The following is a 14,947-nucleotide window of genomic DNA, read 5'->3' on the forward strand; positions in this document are numbered from 1 at the left end:
ATCATATGGATTCTCACTGCAAACATTTTGAGATATTATTGCAAGAAAAGATTCAGAAAAACTTCAGTTGTGGATGCTTTCCATTTAGATGTGTCAGTGAATCAGCATGCGCGATATCAACGCCCTGCCACGCCTGAGTAGAGTGCAGTCATTATGAAGCCATTATTTATGTCTGTATTTGACAAGAGAACATTATCTGTTGTCGAGATTCGTGTTCGTCTGTGTAGAGCTTTAGGGTAAGGTGGGGTCAAGGATCGGTCAACAAACGTTCTCAGTATTAGCCGGTACGATGATGATTAACCGCTGAATCTGTTAACGCATTAATTTATTAACATCAAACACAACAATGGAAGAGATGATGCAACCATGACTCGAGAGACCCTCCAGCTACAGCCATGTTGCATCTTTTTGTGGTTGTTTTGTGTCTTTGTGGTTGTTCTGTGTCTCGTTGTGGTTGTTTTGTGTCTCTTTGTGAATACTTTGTGGTTGTTCTGTGTCTCTTTGTGGTTGTTCTGTGTCTCTTTGTGGTTGTTCTGTGTCTCTTGGTGGTTATTCTGTGTCTCGTTGTGGTTGTTTTGTGTCTCTTTGTGAATACTTTGTGGTTTTTTTGTGTCTCTTTGAGGTTGTTCTGTGTCTCTTTGTGGTTGTTTTGTGTCTCTTTGTGAATACTTTGTGGTTGTTTTGTGTCTCTTTGAGGTTGTTTTGTGTCTCTTTGTGGTCAGTCTGTTTCTCTTTGAAGTCAGCTTGAATGTCTGTGTCTCTTTGCAGCTGTTTTGAGTATATCTTAGTTGTTTGAGTCTCTTTGTCATCTCTTCCTGGTTACTTTGTGTTTTTGAGAGACATTTTGTAGAGCTGAAGGCCAGGGCTCAGTAATCGATCTATGACTAAAAACCCACAAGGTCTGTTAGTTTAGGACACATCTCTTTTCATTTCTGCTCACACAACAGAAAAGCCACACTCCAACATCCAAAAGATTATACTGTACTATTTTTACGTTGTGTTTGAATGTGTGTTGCTCCCCATTTAAACAGTCTAAACAGAAAAGAATAATGACTCCTAATAATGACTTGTGTTTATCATAATTATTGATTTTGTGTAAATCTCCAACTGAAAATCAGTGGGTTTTAACTTTGAGCAGGAGTTTTGATCTGTGATGGATTCCATCGAGCTTCATCACCCTGATGAGGAAACTGGGTAGATTTCCTTCAGCTCAGTACATTTCCAGCCACAGCTGACCAAGTTAGGAAACTCTCACTGCATTCTTTGCGTGTCCCGTCAGAGGCCTCGGAGGTGAGCGGTCCACACATTGTCCTCATCCCGGAGCTTCCTCAGACATCTTCCTCCGGGGCGGGGAAGGAGGGAGCTCGTCCTGAGCCTGGAACACATCAGAACATCCTAATAAAAAAACAAGCAAGAGCACCCTCGGGCCTGTTCTGCGCTGACAAGTTTCCACAAGTGTTCTGCCTGTAATTGAAGCTCCTGCAACAGCTTATTTAAAGAGGAGCTATTTAGACTCCCAGAGGAGAGCGAGGTTAGCACCTATAACTAACAGGTGATAATTAAACGGCTCACCGAGTGCGCACTCTGGACGGAAAGAAGTTGGATCCCCAAACCAGGTCGGTTGCTTCGATAATGACATCTCATTTTAAAGTGTCTCATTTGGGTTCAAAGGTTTATTGGTGTTTTTCCGAACCCGAACATTACCGGGGTCGAGTTCACCAGCAGCTGTGTCGTTGTTGTTTTTTACCTGGAACACAAACAGAGGTTATAATTTAACTTTTTATGAGAATCATTAAACTGCCAGGCTGTACTCTCCTGCAACCTCGTGAAGATACTGAAGCTAACATTGGGCAGAGTGTGTAAAACTGTCAGTCAATGGTTTTAAGAGTGAAAACTGTGTTTTACAAGTCCAAGTCCATGCAGCAGGTCACTGACAATATAAACAACACATCTGTACAGACAGTTGAACAGATAAACTCGTGTAAAGGCTCATAAGTGTAGATGAGAGGCGGTTTCCTCAACGATAGGACTTTAGACTGCAGACGACTATAATTAGAAGTAAATCTACAGCGTCTGTAAAGTGTCTGCTTTCAGTTTGACGCTTCCTTATTATTATCAGACACATGTCAAACACGCATCATGGATACGTCAATGTCAGCACAGACGTTGGCTGATGATGAATATGGAATATTACGTTGATGTGAATATAGATTTTTTTGTTTTATATTTTTATTTAAAGATGTGATTCTGAAGGCCTGCCTCCGTCAAGTAAAAGGAAAAGTTGAACATTTTTAAAAATGTATTTATTCGCCTTCTTGTCAAGAGATTGATGAGAAGATGGAAACTCATGTTTTTTTGGTATCGGTCTTCTTATGCAACTCTAGGCAGGAAAGCAAATTTCCCCCACAAATGTGGAACTCTTCCTCTCAGGGGAACTCGAGGGTCTTCAGGTTGGTGCTGTTGACGTTTCACTCTGGTTTGAACTGAGAACAGAGATAATAACTGAAGCTGCTGAGATTTCATACTTCAACAATTACTGAGTTAGTACTTTGTCTTCAGGGTATTAAAAACCATAAATCAATCACAGCTGTGCGATGACAAACTTTCCAACTCCGTGTTTTAACTTGTACTGAAGGTTCCTTTCATCTGCTGGGCTGAAAACAAAAGATATACAGCATGTGGGCAACGAAGAGCGATCTACGCCAAACAATAGTCAACACGTAGAAAACGGAATTCATCAATAAATAAGTATGGTCATTAAATAATTTATATAAGATCAAATAAATGTAAACATATACATGTTCATACTTTTCCTTTAACCTGAAATATATTTTTTTAAAAATGTATTATTGTTTATTAATTATTTGGATTAGACGAGGGCACAAGTGGGATTTCATCCTGAGATGAGAGTTACTGCGGCACGAGACTCCATCGACAAAAACAGTCCTTTAACCTCTCAGAACAGGAAGTTGCTGGTCTATTGCCGCCTCGGTGGGCTTATTAGTTTGTGTCTTTGGTGTTTCAAAGGGCGAGTTGGGATTCACCAAAATTCACAGAATAACTAAACTAGAGACAGCGGTAGAGCAGCATCTCCTGTGTTCTGTGAGGTGAAATAAGTTATTGTGAATGGAGTCTGGCGTCTTTGAAGAGAGCAGAAGTAAAAGCCTCAGTTCCTCAGCAGAAAGGTCTGTCTGACTGCAAAAATATTCTAAATATAGCTTCAACTTACACACATATAGATTCTTTTAGGAGTCTTAAAATACGTCCTCAGCAGTACATTGCTTTGCTCCTGTGCTGGTTCTCTGTCTGTTTTTCCATAAAGTCATCTACTGTAGAACACTGACTATGGAGAAGAACCTCACACCAACACACTTTAAAAACACTTGAAATATCACTTTAAGATGATGAAATCTTTTTTGCCCAATATTGAACTTTTCCAAAGGATTTTGTTGAAGTTACCATTTCTGATTCACGCGTGTTAGAAAAATTCACGCAAGACCGATGGAAAATCATTAATCAGTTGGCCATTTATTCTTGCAAGAAGGAGACAGAGTTGATTCACATACAGTATACATGGATCAAGGCTGCTCAGAGGTCTGACTCTGAGCCTCGGATATTTATACCAAGTAAACAATACAGTGTCACAGGCAACATGTCACGAAAGCATAACACACACACAAAATGGCGTCCACGCCGTGTAGTCCAAGTAGATGTCTGCAACTTTACCTGAGCATTTGTTCTGGCACAAAGGTCACATTCTCATAGTCAGGAGGTTAAGTTCTCATAACATAGCTCTGTACCCATCTTAACGCTCCCACAGTCCTTATTATCATTTCAATCCAGGACATGCTGCTGAGTGTTCTTTCGCATAGACTAAACAACTGTGGTGAGGCAGTTCACACAACAAGGACACATAAGGAAACCAAGCTTTTTAAGCCTTATCATTAGGCATTTAGATTTTCCCCAACAACGTGTGACGCACAGTCATCCTCAGGAGAACACAATGAACAGATTATCATGTGAGCTATACTTTACAACGAATGGAATACATTACTTTGTTTGAAGGTCTCTTCCTCTTTTTGATTAAGTTAAATATTATTATTAAGTTATTGCGAAAGTCGAGATGCAGCGACTGAATAACGTCACTTCGGTGTGAAACTAACATAAAACGAAGCCTCGAACATACGATCTGGAGACAAAAAGCACAAATCAACAACACGTTCACCTGTGCAGGAACGCCACATCTCTCCCGGTGTGTCTTTCCCAGGTGAGCTGCATCAGTGACGAGTCACTCACACACACACGCACGCGCGCGCGCGCGCGCACACACACACACACCGGGGCAACAAAATAGATCGAGAGACAGAGAAGAAGAACGCGTTACTGACAGAACACGAAGAGGAAGACCGGGAACAACGCGCTGCCAAGAGGTACTTTTCTCCACATCGCCCCCCCCACACACACACACACAGATCTACCAAACTAAACACTACCTAAATAATTAAAGGTACTCAAAGACGCGTTGTTCTAATCAACATAATTGCAGCAAGATGGCTGATATCTGATCAGCTGACAAACACTGATGGATGATTTGAAAAATCGATCTCTTCATCAGGAAATAAACTTGGAGACACTTAAAAATTATTTATTTAAAAAGAAGAACCTTATTTTAAATGTATAGTAAAAATTGCCAATTTAAATCTAGCGCTTGAGAAGTTGGTTGATGGTGACCGTCTGTCTCTCTGTTCTTCATAAACTCATGTAAGATGTGAATAGCTTCAGACGATCACTCAGGGTCACTTTTTCTGGTGTAAATGGAGATCTGAGGTTTAAAGCAACAACTTCTACTTGCTTGATGTCAGAATGCGACTTTAAAAAGAAAAATTACAGATCCATGATGAGGCCCTGCTGCTTTCCTGTGAACTGTGACCTTTGTATTGTCCTGTTGTAGAGCAGGGACACCACTTCTTCTTGACCTTTATGGAAAACATCAATGAGAGATTTGAAGGGGAATTTGTACAAAACTAGATTAATTGAAGTGTTTTTGGAACTCATTCCGACCTCATTTTCTGTTTCCTTTCGCTCACAGGCGTTTCAAAATGAATCAACTCCAGCTGCTCGATGACAAACGTTTCTCCTCCATCTTGGTCACTGCGTTGGCCCTGCTGTGCTCCGGTCGGGCCCTACCGAGTACGGACCCTCCGCTCCGTGGCGGACACCCTTTCCTGTTCATGTGGAACGCCCCGACGGAGCTCTGCCAGAGTCGCTTCGGCATGCCGCTCGACCTCTCCCACTTCCACTTCGTCAGCAGCACGCTGAAGACGGCGACCAACCAGAGCATCTCCATATTCTACACCGACCGCTTCGGCATCTTCCCCTACGTGGACGAAGACACCGGCGAGATGTACGACGAGGGCGTGCCGCAGCTGGTTGACCTGCAGGAGCATCATGAGCTCGCCGAGGAGGACATCGAGTACTACATCACCGGCAACCGGCCGGGCCTCGCCGTGCTCGACTTTGAGGAGTGGAGGCCGCAGTGGGTTCGAAACTGGGGCAGCAAAGACATCTACAGACAGATTTCCATCGACGTGGCCCAGACGAAGAACCCGTCTCTGACCGAAAAGGAAGCGGAGGACCAGGCGAAGATCTCGTTTGAACGCGCTGCCAAGAGGTACTTCATCCGATCCATCCGCATCGGCAAGAAGCTGAGGCCCAACAGGCTCTGGGGCTACTACCTGTACCCCGACTGCTACAACTACGACTACAACCAGGACATGGCGGGCTACACCGGAGAGTGTCCTGCCATCGAGAAGGACAGGAACGACGAACTGCAGTGGCTCTGGGCGGAGTCCACGGCGCTCTTTCCGTCCATCTACCTGGAGCTGTTGCTCAGGGATTCCCAGCAGGCACGGCAGTTCGTCCGGCATCGGATCCACGAGGCCATGAGGGTGTCGGCGCTCCCCAACCACTCCTACTCCATCCCCGTCTACGCCTACATCCGCCCCGTCTACAAGGACAGTACGGATGACTACATGTCCGAGGTCAGACTCACCTTTTACATGTTCAATACTGACCTCTGATTGGCTGGCAGGTGTCCTGACTGGTGAAACTAGCTTTACCGCAAGTTAAACTGAGTACAAACACACTTTACAACATAGAGATTTTAAACCAAATTACCTTTGATCCATCTATCAGTGGATTTTTAACTACTTTAACCAATACAATGAAAAGTCACTTCATCAGGGGCTGACTGGCCAACGGGAAGTTCAGAAAGACCAAATCCCTGATCCATTGCAGACCGAACCGGTCGGTGGTCATTGAGGTTTTACTTTTCACTTCCTGATGTCCGTAGTCCGTGTAAGACTGCGATGAAGACGCTACATGTACACAGGCCCTTAGTGTGCTCTTAATACAGTGTGAGAAACAAAGTACAGCTTCACGAGAGAAACACTGAAGATTGTTATCCAGAATTCGGCCATTATTGTTAAAATTGTAGTTTTCTTAGGTCGGTTTCTTTTGATTTTGCGGTTTATCGGTCAACACAACCGTGTGGAAGCACCATCTCCTGCTTGTCTCTGATTGGATGCCCGTCTCTTATATATTTTTTGCAGTATGATCTCGTGAACACCATCGGAGAAGCGGCTGCTCTCGGCGCTGCCGGCGTCGTTTCCTGGGGAGACATGGACGTCCCCGAGACGGAGGTAGAAAGTGGCATCACTCCGGTGCTCATGTCTTTTCAACGTAACTTGACATCCGCTAACTGACTTCATATCTGAAATCCCCTGTAGGACTCCTGCTTTGACGCTCGACGCCACCTGGAGCAGGTCATGAACCCGTACATCTTGAACGTCTCCACGTCGACGCGACTCTGCAGCGAGGCGCTCTGCCAGGGCCGAGGTCGCTGCGTGAGGAAGCGCTGGGACGACGACGTCTACCTCCACCTCGACCCGCGGCGTTACCGCATCGAGCGTCAGCGCCTCCTCGGGGACCGGCACGGGAGCCGCCGCGGGGGCCCGCTCGCCGTGCGCGGCGGCCTCTCGCAGGACGACGTCAACGATTTCGACCGCAACTTCGACTGCATGTGCTACAGCGGGACGCCGTGTCGTTCATTAATGATGTTCAACGACATCCCCGGGGCCGTCATCACGGAGAAAAATGGAGGCGCTCACAGGCCACGCCCCCTCCCGCTGCTGACGATGGCGCTCAGTCTGAAGTATGTCGTGATGAGGACATAAGTTAATGGCACAAATCTGATACAACCCCAATGCTTTGAATATCTAGTTTGTTTTATATTTCTGTCAGTGGTGAAACTCAATGACTCTTAAATGCAAAACTTATATTCACAGAACTTTCTTTTGGAATATTCACATGAGAACAATTAAAATTATGAATGGGTCTTCACATTGGGTTTTGGCGCCGAAATATTCCATTGAACACATTTGCATGATTATTTAACATGACACGACAACTCAAGGATCGCTTACTAGCTTGTTCCTGAGCTTTCAACACCGTGAGATTTTGTATAGTGCGACCATTAAGATTGTCTTGTAATTCTTGTGCTTTATAAATAAACTGACTTGACTTAAACTCAAAGTTCTTTCCTGTAGAAGCGGCTGGGTTATGATCTGGCTTAATACAGGTCGGCCTTTACAAAATAAAGACAAACAAACGGCTATGATACGTAATGCAATACAATGAAACCATAAAACTTAAAATAAATACAGGAAAAAGCTCTGACCTTGTTCGTGTAAATTGGCATGCTAACCTAAGATGGTGAGAACTGTGAAAGGCAAAACATGGCGATGGCTGTTATGGTGACATAGACGTCAGCGGGGCTGTAAATTGTTAGCATTTGGCTCAAAGCCCAGTGAAGCATGAGCCTGAAGACACTTCAGTTCATATAAAGTGTCTGATATGAAACAACAAATGCATCCTCGTCAGTTCAGAAATAATGCTCGGTGACATAACCGAGCTCTTCAGCCGCTCTCTGACCGCCTTCAGCTCCGTGCTGCATCTCCACGGCCGGTTTATTTCCTGTGGACGGGGTTCAGAAACACGGAGGGAGTTCAGGATTTGGACTTTTTGTGTGGCTGCACTCACTTCTACCAAAAAGTGTTTCTGGACATTTTCTTCCCCTAAACGTGACACGGTTTGAATGATGGCTGCCAAACAGAGCGACATTTGGTTCTAATTTATTTGAAGCAGGGCAGTAACGTCCTGCTGACGTTTCCCACTGTTACAATGCAGTAAGTGCACTGAAGTAAGAAAGCCTGGCTTTGGGGGTGAAATGAGAGAAAAATACTATGCTAATAATCCTAATATAATAAAGTTGACTTTTAAATTGAGAAGCAACAATTTTAAAGCATAATTATTCTAATGATATGAAGGCATTTGGATTTTATTTTCAGCCGTTCTCTTGTTACTTAGCAGAAGAACAGATCAATTAAATTCTAATACATCACATATTTGTTCAATAGGGGGCGCACTGAGGGGTTTGTGTGTGTGTGTGTGTGTGTGTGTGTGTGTTTACCTCTCTTCCTGCTACAGTAAATAGACACCATCAGGACGGTGGACGTGCAGTACAGACAGACGACCACTAGAGGGCAGAGCAGCCCGACCACAGACAGAGGAGGAGGATCTGGAGAGGAAACCAGCAGCATTTACAGTATTGCAGTTTGCAGTTGCTCTAAATAGTGGAAACAGTGTTGAGCTGCAGGTTTTGGTCCTGTCGGGGGAGTCAGAGCTCCGTCCCTCCACACTGCACACTCACTGATTTTATGAAGATCTGTCGACTGAACCACAGATACTAAACACACAGAAGACAGGAAAACACTGAACCTAATACTAATGATGCACTAAGAGTTTACAAATATGAACCTAATCAATACACTTACATTATTTAAAAAACAGTGCCACCTTTAAGTCATTATTGTTCCCTGAGTCAGTTCTAGAGGACCCGTTTAAAATTGTGAAAATGTTTTTCTAATACTGGTTTTATTTACAGATGTCCACCTTGAAAATATGTCAGACCTTCTGAAAAGGAGATTATATATAAAGAACATTGTTATATTTATATTGTTGCTTAATAAATACAAATGAATTGTTGCCTGTGTCACTTTGTAAGTGGAAACTGATGATGTGTTACTAAGATTAAGTATTTAATTGCTACATATTGATCTGTGAGCATTACGACGTTTAAAACACGGTGACGTTGAAAAGACGGTTAAAAGTGGTTCAAAAGTGAACGTTTTTTCGCGACTATTTGAAGACGATTAAACGTTCACGTTTAGACCTGATCTCAACGGGATTTCCAATTCTGGCTTTCAACTGATGAATGTGATTGTGGTTTCTTAGTAAGCCTCTAACATGATGATATATGTTTATTAGCACAATGTAGACGAAACATGTTAGTGTTGCAAATCCCGTTGAAATCTGGTCTCAGCGTGAACGTTCAATCAACGTCTATAAATAGTCGGCGAAAAAAAATCTTTCACTGTTGAACAACTTCTGAACGTCTTTTCAACGGAACAATGCTCACTGGGCGTGGTCACGTTGGTGGATAACAAACATAAAACGAAGCCTCGAACTTACAATCTAACTTCATCTGGAGACAAAAAGCTACACATTCTTGCATGTTTCAAAACAACAAATCAACAACAAGTTCACTTGTGCAGGAACTCCACATCTCTCCCGGTGCGTCTTTCCCAGGTGAGCTGCATCAGTACGCGCACACACAGTACGCACACACACACACACACACACACACACACACACACACACACACACACACACACACACACACACACACACACACACACACACTAGGGCAACAGACAGATTTCCAAAAAAATGAAAAGGTACCAGGAATCAAGGACACATTGTTCTAATCAAAAAATAGATATAGATATAGATAGATATTACGATCAGCTGACAAACACTGATGGATGATTTGAAAAATCAATCTCTTCATCGGGAAATAAACTTGGACCCACTTACAATGTTTATTTAAAAAACAACCTTATTTCAATATAATGTCGTAAAAATTGCCAATTTAAATCTCGCGCTTGAGAAGTTGGTGGTTGGTGACCTTTTTGTATTTCAGTTTTAAATCAAACCATCTCTGAGAGCTCGAGAGAATCCTTGACTTTCTTCAGAGATTCTTAGAATAAATGGAAGTTTCTTTTTTTTTTTTTTAATCGTGAAACCTTCAGTCTCTGTTCTTCATAAACTCATGCATGATGTGAATAGCTTCAGACGATCACTCAGGGTCACTTTTTCTGGCGTAAATGGAGATCTGAGGTTGATGTGTGTTTTTTTTGTTTTTTTTAAATCAACAAATTCTACTTGCTGTGATGTCAGAATGCAACATTTAAAAAGTATTTTTTGTAAAAATACAGATCCATTATGAGGCCCTGCTGCTTTCCTTTGAGCTGTGACCTTTGTATTGCTCTGTGTCCTGTTGTTGAACCAGGTGAGTTGTAGAGCAGGGACACCACTTCTTCTTGACCTTTATGGAAAAAATCTATTTAGTTTTGGGCTGGGGGAAAATCATTTATGCACCGAAACAATACAAATACAGTTGTTCACCTTTGAGCAAAACTAGATTAATTGAAGTGTTTTTGGAACTCATTCCGACCTCATTTTCTGTTTCCTTTCGCTCACAGGCGTTTCAAAATGAATCAACTCCAGCTGCTCGATGACAAACGTTTCTCCTCCATCTTGGTCACTGCGTTGGCCCTGCTGTGCTCCGGTCGGGCCCTACCGAGTACGGACCCTCCGCTCCGTGGCGGACACCCTTTCCTGTCCATGTGGAACGCCCCGACGGAGCTCTGCCAGAGTCGCTTCGGCATGCCGCTCGACCTCTCCCACTTCCACTTCGTCAGCAGCACGCTGAAGACGGCGACCAACCAGAGCATCTCCATATTCTACACCGACCGCTTCGGCATCTTCCCCTACGTGGACGAAGACACCGGCGAGATGTACGAAGAAGGCGTGCCGCAGCTGGTTGACCTGCAGGAGCATCACGAGCTCGCCGAGGAGGACATCAAGTACTACATCACCGGCAACCGGCCGGGCCTCGCCGTGCTCGACTTTGAGGAGTGGAGGCCGCAGTGGGTTCGAAACTGGGGCAGCAAAGACATCTACAGACAGATTTCCATCGAGGTGGCCCAGACGACGAACCCGTCTCTGACCGAAAAGGAAGCGGAGGACCAGGCGAAGATCTCGTTTGAACGCGCTGCCAAGAGGTACTTCATCCGATCCATCCGCATCGGCAAGAAGCTGAGGCCCAACAGGCTCTGGGGCTACTACCTGTACCCCGACTGCTACAACTACGACTACAACCAGGACATGGCGGGCTACACCGGAGAGTGTCCTGCCGTCGAGAAGGACAGGAACGACGAACTGGAGTGGCTCTGGGCGGAGTCCACGGCGCTCTTTCCGTCCATCTACCTGGAGCTGTTGCTCAGGGATTCCCAGCAGGCACGGCAGTTCGTCCGGCATCGGATCCACGAGGCCATGAGGGTGTCGGCGCTCCCCAACCGCTCCTACTCCATCCCCGTCTACGCCTACATCCGCCCCGTCTACAAGGACAGTACGGATGACTACATGTCCGAGGTCAGACTCACCTTTTACATGTTCAATACTGACCTCTGATTGGCTGGCAGGTGTCCTGACTGGTGAAACTAGCTTTACCTGTCACGGGGTGTGGTGGAGGACTCAAAAGCAGATAAAGTCAGATGCAGTGAGAAACGGGTTTTTAATGGGATATGAATCGTTACCGGAACACAACAGGGAATCCAAGGATGTCCCAAGAGATGAGGGGGGAAATCCGGCAGGACGAGGCAAGGCCAGCAGACTGGGAAACCGGGGAACTCCGAGGTCGAGAGTCCACAGCCGGGTGGGTGGAGGGGGTCCGGAGGAGTGACGTCCGGATCCAAAAGCTCAGGGGAACCGGACTGGGGAAACAGACAACAGGACTCTAGAGACTGGAGCTCGGGGGGACGGAACTCTAGAGACTGGAGCTTGGGGTGATGGAATTCTAATGACTGGGAATCAGGGGGTCTGCACTCAGACTCTCGGAGACGGGGCTCCGGGGAACAGGATTCAGATGGTGGCCCAGCTGGGTCCGGAACTGGAAACGGCTCGGAGGCGGCGGCCGGAACTGCGGCGGCAGGAACTGGAGGTCGCTGCGGCTTGGCGGCGACAGCTGGAGTCAGCCGAACCGCTGACCGGACACGGGGAGCTGAAGTCATCTGTTGCCCCATCTGCCAGAACTGGAAATCCGGCAGGACGAGGCAAAGGCAGGCAGACTGGGAAACCGGGAACTGGACTAGCCAAACGGGCGGGTAGACATGGCAATGATCTGGCAAGGAGTGACTGAGAGGCAGGAGTTTATATAGTCTCTAGATAGAGGCAGGTGAGGGGAGTTGTGCTGATGAGGAGGGAGTGCTCGATTAGTGAACAGGGGCAGGTGAAGGGAGTGGCTGATGATGAGGGAGGGTGACAGGTGCACTGAATGAGCTAATAGGTGAGTGAGAAATAAAAGAGACAGGAGAGAAGGGGCAGAGCTGTGACATTACCGCAAGTTAAACTGAGTACAAACACACTTTACAACATAGAGATTTTAAACAAATTACCTTTGATCCATCTATCAGTGGATTTTTATCTACTTTAACCAATACAATGAAAAGTCACTTCATCAGGGTCTGACTGGCCATCGGGAAGTTCAGAAAGACCAAATCCCTGATCCATTGCAGACCGAACCGGTCGGTGGTCATTGAGGTTTTACTTTTTACTTCCTGATGTCCGTAGTCCGTGTAAGACTGCGATGAAGACGCTACATGTACACAGGCCCTTAGTGTGCTCTTAATACAGTGTGAGAAACAAAGTACAGCTTCACGAGAGAAACACTGAAGATTGTTATCCAGAATTCGGCCATTATTGTTAAAATTGTAGTTTTCTTAGGTCGGTTTCTTTTGATTTTGCGGTTTATCGGTCAACACAACCGTGTGGAAGCACCATCTCCTGCTTTTCTCTGATTGGATGTCCGTCTCTTATATATTTTTTGCAGTATGATCTCGTGAACACCATCGGAGAAGCGGCTGCTCTCGGCGCTGCCGGCGTCGTTTCCTGGGGAGACATGGACGTCCCTGAGACGAAGGTAGAAAGTGGCATCACTCCGGTGCTCATGTCTTTTCAACGTAACTTGACATCCGCTAACTGACTTTATATCTGAAATCCCCTGTAGGACTCCTGCTTTGACGCTCGACGCCACCTGGAGCAGGTCATGAACCCGTACATCTTGAACGTCTCCACATCAACGCGACACTGCAGCGAGGCGCTCTGCCAGGGCCGAGGTCGCTGTGTGAGGAAGCGCTGGGACGACGACGTCTACCTCCACCTCGACCCGCGGCGTTACCGCATCAAGCGTCAGCGCCTCCGTGGGGGCCGGCACGGGAGCCGCCGCGGGGGCCCGCTCACCGTGTGTGGCGGCCTCTCGCAGGATGACGTCAACGAATTTGACCGCAACTTCGACTGCATGTGCTACAGCGGGACGGCGTGTCGTTCATTAATGAAGTTCAACGACATCCTCGAGACCAATGGAGGCGCTCACAGGCCACGCCCCCTCCTGCTGCTGACGATGGTGCTCAGTCTGAAGTATGTCGTGGTGAGGACATAAGTTAATGGCACAAATCTGATACTTGTGACTCAGGACGAGAACAATCCCACTGTTTTTAATATCTAGTTTGTATCTAAAATGTGCTTCATTAAAACTGACATGACTTAACTCTTCTAGGTTTTACGGATTAAGTTTAATGTACAGCGTGTCGTACAATTCACTTTTCATAATGAATGTTACACACATGTTATATACCAGTTAAAGACAAAGGTCTGGGCAACAATATCATGTAAGCCAAGGTTACGAGGGGGGACGATTTCACTTTCGGCGTATCGGATTTTACTCTTCGCGAGAGATGGCGTGGTTTTGATTCTGACTGGCAAACGATTCTGTCAATCAATCCCACGTTGTCCCAGCTCAATTCTATAGACTCTGACGCGTCGAAGGACGAGAAAACTCCATGGATCACAGACACAAAACAGTGCTCAGAGAGGATTATGGCTCTTAAAATGAAGCCAAACTGCTGTATTTGGATAGATTGAACACTATTAGTGATAAAACAAGTGAAATATACAGTTATATAGTCTAGAAAACTACAAAGGAACAGCTGGTTCCAAAATGACAATTTGGGTGACCTCGCCTGACCTCTCAGTACTAAAACCTCTCTAACTTTGTTCTGCTTCACTTTATCAAAGTCAAACTTTGCACGGAGACAGTTTACATATTGTGCTATGATTTGGGAGAGGTTTTAGATTTGCCACTGTATCATTCCAAAGAAATAATAACAATACAAATGTTGTTTTTTTTCAAGCAAACCTGAAACTTTTCAATTTGAGCTGTATGCCATCTTAATTTACTCTTAACCAGTAAGATATACACTGATATTTACACATCTGAACAAATCTCACAAGTGTTACCTTTGTTATAACATCAAAATTATTCAAATAGACCTTGTAGTTCCAGAAATACACTCTTTTTAGTATGGGTTTGCAATTTTAAAGAGTTAAACTCAAAGTTCTTTCCTGTAGAGGCGGCTGGGTTAGGATCTGCCTTAATACAGGTAGGCCTTTACAAAATAAAGACATACAAATGGCTATGATAAGTAATGCAATTCAATGAAACCATACAATTTAAAAGAAAAAGAAAAGAAAGCTCTGACCGTTAATTTGACTCGTAGAAAAGAAAATGGCGACGCTGTTATGGTGACAAACACGTCAGTGGGGCTGTAAATTGTTGTCGCGGCTCCAAAGACAAATGACTAATTACAGCATTCTTTAATGCTACACTGGTAATAGCAATGTGATTTTCTCTGCTGTGACAAGAGTG

At 45.1% G+C, this 14,947-nt stretch overlaps 2 protein-coding genes across 2 annotated transcripts; both read left to right on the plus strand.

The window, feature by feature from the left end:
* The first annotated feature begins 1,527 nt into the window (after positions 1-1,527).
* On the plus strand, positions 1,528-7,578 carry LOC306698489 (hyaluronidase-5-like). The gene is made up of 4 exons (XM_079162802.1): positions 1,528-1,616; positions 5,090-6,041; positions 6,612-6,701; positions 6,789-7,578. Exons 2-4 carry the CDS (start codon positions 5,100-5,102, stop codon positions 7,233-7,235), a joined length of 1,479 nt encoding a protein of 492 aa, XP_079018928.1. The 5' UTR covers positions 1,528-1,616; positions 5,090-5,099; the 3' UTR covers positions 7,236-7,578.
* A 3,096-nt stretch (positions 7,579-10,674) lies between these two features.
* On the plus strand, positions 10,675-13,681 carry LOC306698953 (hyaluronidase PH-20-like; the record flags this gene model as incomplete). Its single annotated transcript, XM_079163454.1, has 3 exons — positions 10,675-11,616; positions 13,073-13,162; positions 13,250-13,681. The coding sequence occupies 3 exons, from the start codon at positions 10,675-10,677 to the stop codon at positions 13,679-13,681; spliced, it is 1,464 nt and encodes a 487-aa protein (XP_079019580.1).
* Positions 13,682-14,947: the final 1,266 nt, after the last annotated feature.

This window comes from Pholis gunnellus (assembly GCF_910591455.1).
Source record: "Pholis gunnellus genome assembly, chromosome: 7".
In the NCBI taxonomy this organism is placed as follows: Eukaryota; Metazoa; Chordata; class Actinopteri; order Perciformes; family Pholidae; genus Pholis; species Pholis gunnellus.

Excerpts from the sequence above, each read along its gene's own strand:
- LOC306698489 (XM_079162802.1), top strand. The coding sequence starts at position 5,100 with ATGAATCAACTCCAGCTGCTCGATGACAAACGTTTCTCCTCCATCTTG. Across the intron at positions 6,042-6,611 it reads CGGATGACTACATGTCCGAG|TATGATCTCGTGAACACCAT; the intron begins GTCAGACTCACC and ends TATTTTTTGCAG. Across the intron at positions 6,702-6,788 it reads TGGACGTCCCCGAGACGGAG|GACTCCTGCTTTGACGCTCG; the intron begins GTAGAAAGTGGC and ends AATCCCCTGTAG.